This window comes from Erpetoichthys calabaricus, chromosome 4 (genome assembly GCF_900747795.2).
Source record: "Erpetoichthys calabaricus chromosome 4, fErpCal1.3, whole genome shotgun sequence".
Classification (NCBI taxonomy): Eukaryota; Metazoa; Chordata; class Cladistia; order Polypteriformes; family Polypteridae; genus Erpetoichthys; species Erpetoichthys calabaricus.
Genome location: NC_041397.2, coordinates 189,697,631 through 189,706,009, shown reverse-complemented (window position 1 = coordinate 189,706,009; position 8,379 = coordinate 189,697,631). Strand labels below are relative to the sequence as shown.

The following is an 8,379-nucleotide window of genomic DNA, read 5'->3' as shown; positions in this document are numbered from 1 at the left end:
ACAGAGGTTGCACAGGTAGTCCAATTTCTCCAGGATGGTACATAAGTACGTGCCATTGCCAGAAGGTTTGCTGTGTCTCCCAGCACAGTCTCAAGGGCATGGAGGAGATTCCAGGGAAAAGGCAGTTAATCTAGGAGAGCTGGTCAGGGTCGTAGAAGGTCCTTAACCCATCAGCAGAACTGGTATCTGCTCCTTTGGGCAAGGAGGAACAGTGTGAGCACTGCCAGAGCCCTACAAAATGACCTCCAACAGGCCACTGGTGTGAATGTCTCTGACCAAACAATCAAAAAAAGAATTTGTGAGGGTGGCCTGAGGGCCTGGCATCCTCTATTGGGCACTGTGCTCACTGCCCGACACTGTGGAGCTCGATTGGCATTTGCCATAGAATACCAGAATTGGCAGGTCCACCACTGGCACCCTGTGCTTTTCACAGATGAGAGCAGGTTCACCCTGAGCATAGGTGACAGACGTGAAAGAGTCTGGAGAAGCCGTGGAGAACGTTATGCTGCCTGTAACATTATTCAGCATGACCGGTTTGATGGTGGGTCAGTGATGGTCTGGGGAGGCATATCCATGGAGGGACGGACAGACCTCTACAGACTAGACAACAGCACCTTGACTGCCATTAGGTATCGGAATGAAATCCTTGGACCCATTGTCAGACCCTATGCTGGGCAGTGGGTCCTGGGTTCCTCCTGGTGCATGACAATGCCCAGCCTCATGTGACGAGAGTATACAGGCAGTTCCTGGAGGATGAAGGAATTGATACCATTGACTGGCCCCCATGCTCAACTGACCTAAATCCAATAGAACACCTCTGGGACATTATGTTTTGGTCCATCTGACGCCGCCAGGTTGCACCTCAGACTGTCCAGGAGCTCAGTGATGCCCTGGTCCAGATACGGGAGGAGATCCTTCAGAACACGTTGTCTCATTAGGAGCATGCCCCGAAGTTGTCAGGCATGCATACAAGCATGTGGGGGCCATACAAACTACTGAGTACAATTTGGAGTTGCTGCAATGAACTTTCGGCAAAATGGTCTAGCCTGCCGCATCATTTTTTCACTTTGATTTTCAGGGTGTCTTTGAATTCAGCCCTCTGTAGGTTGATAAGTTCCATCAAATAATGTGGCATCCTTTCATTCCTAACACATTACCCAGTCCATATCAGTAGAGATATCCAGCTTGATTTTTTTCCCATTGAGATCTGATTTGTTTTCAAAGTGTTCCTTTAATTTTTTTGAGCAGTTTATACATAAAACACTCCTAGTTCTGAATCTCAATCTGATTATTTAGGCGGTTACCTAACAGGTAATGCTTGTACTTGGTCAGCCAGTTGGCAAATATCCACCATGTCCACTCAGTTGCAAGAAACATCTCATTGATGTGTGATACAGTATCTGCCAAATAATACAAAGAGTACATGACTCATGTTTCACCCTTATTGGGGCTTGTCAGGTATACGCACTTTTGCATTCCCCCTACAGGGATTGAACCTCAGATGTTTATATATAGATAGACAGGTAGCACTTTATTTGTCCCCAGGAGGAATTTTTACAGAAGCTCAAGAGATAAGTATTAATATATTATAACTAAAAATAACCCTCTATCAAGTATACTCCGAAATGAATATAAGGAAAGAAAACTAAAAAGGAAAAAAACTTCTGACTTCAGAAGGCAGTTACAGTCACAGTCACAGTGAGGCATTATAAAGGAACCCCAATAGCAATTCCTGAAAAGCTGAAAGTACTCAACATTTTTGGACTTTTTCATACAGTTATTATATTTATATGCATTATCGTAGACATATATACAAGGAAAAGAACTCTCTGAACTACTTCAAAGTTCGCAAACAGAATTTTGTCTGACTTTTGCAGCATGTTAGTGATGAGCTTTCAGTTCACATAAACTCAAGTTTAGTTGTACCTTTCAAACAATTTTTACAGTCTTACATCTTAACTCCTTTGAGCAATACTGAAGTCTGGCTACTGTTTTCCATTTATTCTGTATCTCAGCTCATTCAATTTGACATCCATTAGATCAACATAATTTACATGACTAGTGATGAGTAAAGTTTACCAGTTTAACATAGTTGACACTAAAATTCATTTTGCAGGTGATTTTATAATTGTGAAACCCAATAAAAACATATTTTTTAAAGTTTTTATTGGGTGACAAACAAGAAATATCATTCCCGTAAGCCTTGTTCACACTTCCGAGGTTACCTATGTTTTTTCCACAACTGTGTACTTGAGTAATTGAGTTCACGAGTAAAATCAGTTGCATTTGGTGTGTCTGCATTTTCCAAATGCAGACACACCAAACTGTATCATCATACACATTACTGTGCTTTCTCCACAGAAAAGCTAACTACATTGAAAGTCTTTTCCCTCTTTATACCTTGGCTTCCCGCTATTACCTAGTAACAGTTCTTTCTAAAACAGACATCTCCTGCATGACTGAATTTTTAGATTTTCCTTGGTGTCCAATCTGTTGGACTTATGCGTCCTCCCTTTAACCAGTGAGTTATAATTTCCTTCTTGTTTGGTCTGTCATGCTCTCTTATATAATTGTAGATGATTTCTGAAGATCTGCAGAAAAAATGTAAAAAATAAAGTGGAGGAACCACTTTCCATACTGTAATTTACACTTATCATAGGAATTATACTGACTCTTTGCTAATTGTTTGGTCTGATCAGCTTTGTATATGTTCCAGGAACACTGTTTAGTGTTTAGGTCTAAAAATTAGGGTCATGTGACTAGAAAGCATACATATTGTAGTAACTGATGTCTGCATAAAAGATACACGTGAAAGGAAAGTCACGAGTTGAAGTGCAAAGCCTGAAAGTCAGAAAAAAAATCTGTTTATTCCTATATTTGTGTATTCATATTATTTTTTAACCTAAAATGCTTGTCTAATACCAGGAGCTGAGCCTCAGATTGTGTGCCAGGGCTCAGTTAAATATGTTGGACAATGCAAGTCCCCTGACATGGTTATTAAGGTGGATTCAAAAGTAATGGTTAAGAGAAAGTTAAAACATAGTCTTAAAAGGTAGGATGTGATGTGCAGAAAAAGCTGAATTTTCTTTACAAATCTTAAGCCAGATCGCAGCTGGTGTACTTTATATATGTATTTTCATAAGCCATTTTTTTCGGGATAAGGATTACATAGAGAGTTACTCATTTCCTTATGGCTGAGCTCATGTACAGTAACAGAGAAGTCATGCAAACACAGCTTATCTCACAGTTCCTGGTCTGATTTATTTGCATTCAGGTGTAACATTTGCTATTTTAAGATCAGCTTTCCTTTGTTTTTACAGTGTGCAATGTTTAGAAATTGTGTGTAAAATCTGAAAGCACAACCTGGTATAAAGTTGACTATGTCTGGTAGTTTTTCACTGTTCAATGTTTTTGTAATTTTGGATGAAGGGATCACCTGTGAGCATTACTGCAGAGATTCCAGTGCTGAATGCTCTGTCCAAGTTAAATGTGTTAATCTTCATAATGTTACTTTGAAAAAAGTGACTGATATGATTGTTGTATCCAGCAGAGAGTGTCCTACACCATAGAATACCTGGGATGGGGGGCAGGCAGCCAGTTGGCCAAAGTCTGCAGGACTGTGTTTGACTTTGTCTTTGCATTATTCTTTTACATTTTCCATCTCCTCTGTTGTCAACTGGCCATAATTCAATGATAAATTAATGGACAGTGTGACCAAAAGGGGATGCCCCAGAAGGTTCAAACAAAGTGAATTTTGTTACATAAAAAAACCTTTCTCAGGTTCTTCCTTCAACAAGCACAATCCAACAATGAATTTCCTGCACTCTCCTCCAGAGAAGTCTTGTCCTCTACCTCCCCACCTCCTGGGCAGGGCAGAATGGCTCTCTTTTACGCAAGATCTGGAAGTACTTATGGGTCAGGGAGGACTTCTCTTGGCAGCATCCCTTGGAAGCACCCAGGGACGCTGACATGTTTGCCTTGCTAGACTACAGGTCCCATGATACCCTGTGGTTGCCCAAACTGGGACCAGACCAGAGCAGCACTGCTACCTCCCATTCTGGGGGTTAAACTGTCCCAGTCCATCCATATTAGTCTGACTGCCCTGACTAGGATAAGAAGCACTAGTGATCCTTGCTGGGTTACCTCTCCCATTATGTCGCCCATCCATTATGGCCTCTAGGCACTTTGTTCACTTGAAGTACAATGAAGCTCTGAAAGCAAATTAAAAGGTTAAGAAAAGGAAGGATGTGAAGCATCTTTAGATCTTCCCAAAGTTAATTAAGAAAGAACTTTAATCAGTGTTCAACACCTTTTACTTATGTATGGAAGTTTAAATTATTTCCAAAACAGTTGATTATGGCCCTTTAACATATCATGTAGGTAACTGTCCCTAAGTTATTGGCCCATAGTTGAATATATTTAAATAAATTTCAACATTAGCACATTAGAACAATCCAGAAGAGAACAGGCCATTCAGCCCAATAAAGCTCGCCAGTCCTATCCACTTATTTCTTCCAAAAAACCATCAAGTCAAGTTTTGAAAGTTCCTAAAGTCTTACTGCATACGACACTACTTGGTAGCTTTTTCCAAGTGTCTAGTGTTCTTTATGTAAAGAAAAACTTCCTAATGTTTGCGTGATATTTATTCTTAAAGTCCTCTGGACATTTTCTAGTGCTGCTATGTCCTTTTTGTAGCCTGGAGACCAAAACTGCACACAGTAATCAAGATGAGGCCTCAGCAGTGCACTATAAAGCTTGAGCATAACCTCCTTGGACTTGTACTCCACACACAGTGCTATATAACCTAACGTTCTGCTTGCCTTCTTAATGGCTTCTAAACACTATCTGTAATTCAACAGCTTAGAGTCTACTATAACTCCTAAATCCTTCTCATAGGGTGCATTCTCGATTTTCCGACTGCCCATTGTGTATTCAAATCTAACATTTTTACTTCCTATGTGTAATACTTTACATTTACTGACATTAAATTTCATCTGCCACAAATCTGCACAAGCCTATATGCTGTCCAAGTCCTTCTGTAATGATTCAATGGATTTCAAATTATCTGCTAATCCACCTATTTTCGTATCATCTGCAAACTTAACCAGCTTGCTACTTATATTCCTATCCAAATCATTTATATATATTAAAAATAGCAGAGGCCCTAGCACTGACCCCTGTGGAACACCACTCTTAACATCGGCCAGTTCTGATGAGGTTCCTCACACCATCACCCTCTGCTTCCTGTGTCTGAGCCAATTCTGCACCCATCTAAAAACATCACCCTGAACTCCCACTTCTTTTAGTTTGATGCTCAACATCTCATGTGGCACCTTATCAAATGCTTTCTGAAAATAAATAATATCATATGCTCCATTTTGATTTCAGCATGTTAGTAAAACATGACTTCCCTCTTCTGAACCCATGCTGACTGTTCCTAATATCTCCTGTCCTTGCCAGGTGTTGCTCAATCTTATCTTTATATATAATACGCTACCGTGGTCCTGTTCGTTTGTCTGTCCAGGATTTTAAATCACCTGTAGCTCGCAAACTGTTTGACCTATTGACCTGAAATTTGGTACATATATACTACGTGACGTCTACTATCCGCTTTCAGGGTGATGACTGACCTCCAAGGCTATTCCTCTTTTTATTTTTTATTTTATTTTATTGAAGAATCAACTCCCGGCAGCGGCCAGCAGGGCGGCCATGTGGTGCATGTGTACAGGCTCCATTCTCACCCCTCCCACCTTCGCTGTCACTTCCCCTACCTCTTCATTTCTTAAATAATTCTTGAGGCAGATTGAAGACTTAAGTGCTAGCTTAAGTGCAAAATTAAAGAAAACAAACTAAGCAATTGCAACACAAACACTGACTTAATCAGTTTAAATGCAAAAAGATGCCAATGAAAGAAGAGAAGAACTGGGCCATTAGGGTGGAGAAAAGAAGAGCTGCTTAGGAAGCAGCATGCGCATCAACCTCTGAGCAAACGAATGCTAAATGTACAGAGAAAGAGTATGAAAACTATGAATGCTCAAATCAAGTGTGTTCACTGCACGTTATCGTGCAGTGTGCCATTACTGGTCCTTAATAATTCCTTCCATTAATTTTCCTGTGATGCATGTTAAGCTTACTGGCCAATAATTGCTTGGATCTGCCCTACCACCCTTTTTATATAATGGGATGATATTTACAATTTCCAGTCCTTCAGAATCACTCCAGTGCACAGTGACTTCTTAAGAATATGTGTCAAGTGTTTATATATGTACTCGCTAGCCTCCTTAAGAACTCGAGGGTAAATATTATCTTGTCCTGGTGATTTGTTTGATTTCATCTTATTTAATGTGAGCAGTACTTTTCCCTCTACAATTTCCAAATCCCTCAGTACATCCTTATTAGTCCCTGTTACCTCTGGGAGGTTGTCCTCTTGCTCACTTGTGAACACCTCAGAAAAATGTAAGTTTAGGGCAACCGCTATTTCATTGTATCTTTTAATTCCCCTTTACTATTTCTGATGCACCTCACCTCCTCCTTGACTGTTTTTTTACTACCTTAGTTTTTGGTTTACAGTTCTACTAGAAACATGAGGGTTCATCTTAAAAGGAATTATCCTGAGGCTTGGATGGAGTGGCCACTGGAAATTTTGGGAGAACTCCTGGTGGGCTGCTCTTTCTATGCATTGGGCTATTGAGCCTTAAACTGTGAGACTTAGCAAGGAGGGGGGGCAGGTGCAATGTCATGTGACATGATATGAGAGGCCCGCACTGTATCCTTAGTGCACCTCTTGAATCATGTGTTCTCACTAACCCCAAGGCTGCCTTCTACTGCCTACCCAAAGATAAGAAGAAGGAAGCTCAGAACACAGAGGAAAGAGGAAATTTCTTCAAAAAAAGAAAGGAGGCAGGGCTGAAAGTACAGGGAAAAGAATTTTAATAACTCAAAAAGAGGGTAGCAAAATACAAAGAACGTAGTGATTTATAAGCAAGGGATTACAGCAGCATAGAAGTGGACAGTTTAGCAGTTCTGTTTACTATGACCACTTACAATGATATGTAGATCAGGTCAGCTCATTAGAAGACACAAACTAATAAAAAATTTAAATTATTTATGCATCTGCATTGAAGAAGGGTATGTTGAAAGTTTAGGAACACTGCATTAATTTCCAGTGTTAAACTAGATAACATTATAGCTAGCAGACTCCACTTTCATTTTATTTGATTTAGTGGCCAACTATCTAAACTGTTCAATATTTTAATTTGCAAAGATGGCAACTTTCACACACATGTGGAATGGAGTTAGTATGAGCTAGCAGTTAGGGCTAAATCCTACATTTGTTAGAATTCAGATTGACATTCAAAATGTCCTCAGATGTTCTTAATTTTTTTGTTAAGGCTCATCCAAGTGTAGCTTCTGCAGAGCAGTTGTAGGGGTATGAGAGAGTCAAGGTGGTCAGCGCTCTGTTTGTATGTCAGTCAATCTCCTGAAATGCTTTGCTTACAAATCAATAGGGATAAAGTCTGGCTGGTTTTGGCAGGCCAGTTTTAAAAAAACTCAGGGACCAATTCTGAATTCTAGTCGATCTTAACTCAGAGATAAAGTTAAATGATGTTCCAGTGTGTGGATTATCGAACAAAACTTTTAGCACCTTTTTTCCTGTCTATTTTACCTGGGTTTAATATAAAAAAGAATGATGCACAGTTGAATTGCAGCACATAATACATTGCAAAACATATTAAAAATCACTAAATTATATTAGGAGATTATGATAAAATCGTAATCTTGGAATTCCTGGCAGTTCTCACTCATATTAATCACACCCTTAAAATGGGTGCTTTGCACAGGAAGCTTGCTCTATTTATGTCAAGCAAAAAAATGAGGAAGAAGGTGCTGATATTTATACAACCTACAAGAACAACCTGGCACAATTTAACTGTGTCTCAAGCTTAATTTTTCTAAACTCCTTCCACTCGTCATTTTTCTGCATGAGTATTTTTGGGTATTTTCATTTTCTGCCCTCATCCCAAAGACAGGCTGATCAGGTTAATGGATGATTACAAGTTGATCCATTGTAAGCGTGCAATGTTACAATGGATAAACTGTTCACAGTTGTTTTTCTGCCTTGCACCCAAAGGCAACTGCAGCTCTTACTTGGATTGAAGCAGGTCTGAGAGTGTAACATTGTATTTCATGTTGAATCATGCTGTATGCTATGTTAGAAAAATGGAAGTGGACTTAAATGAAATTGACCAATTGCCTGAAAATGACAATACTGAAAAGCAAATGAAATGTCCCAATTATGTTTCTTTCTAAGTGGGACACTTTAAAAGTTTTTTTCTTGCTATATTCAGACAGATAAATACCAGTTGATGGCATAATTAT

At 39.5% G+C, this 8,379-nt stretch overlaps 1 protein-coding gene across 1 annotated transcript in view; it reads right to left on the bottom strand.

The window, feature by feature from the left end:
- Nucleotides 1-4,174: 4,174 nt before the first annotated feature.
- Nucleotides 4,175-8,379, bottom strand: part of adprhl1 (ADP-ribosylhydrolase like 1) — a 146,684-nt gene continuing 142,479 nt past the window's right edge. The window contains exon 8 of the mRNA XM_051926219.1: nt 4,175-4,211. Coding sequence (XP_051782179.1) covers nt 4,190-4,211 — 22 coding nt within the window. The 3' untranslated portion in view covers nt 4,175-4,189. The remainder of the gene's footprint in view (nt 4,212-8,379) is intronic.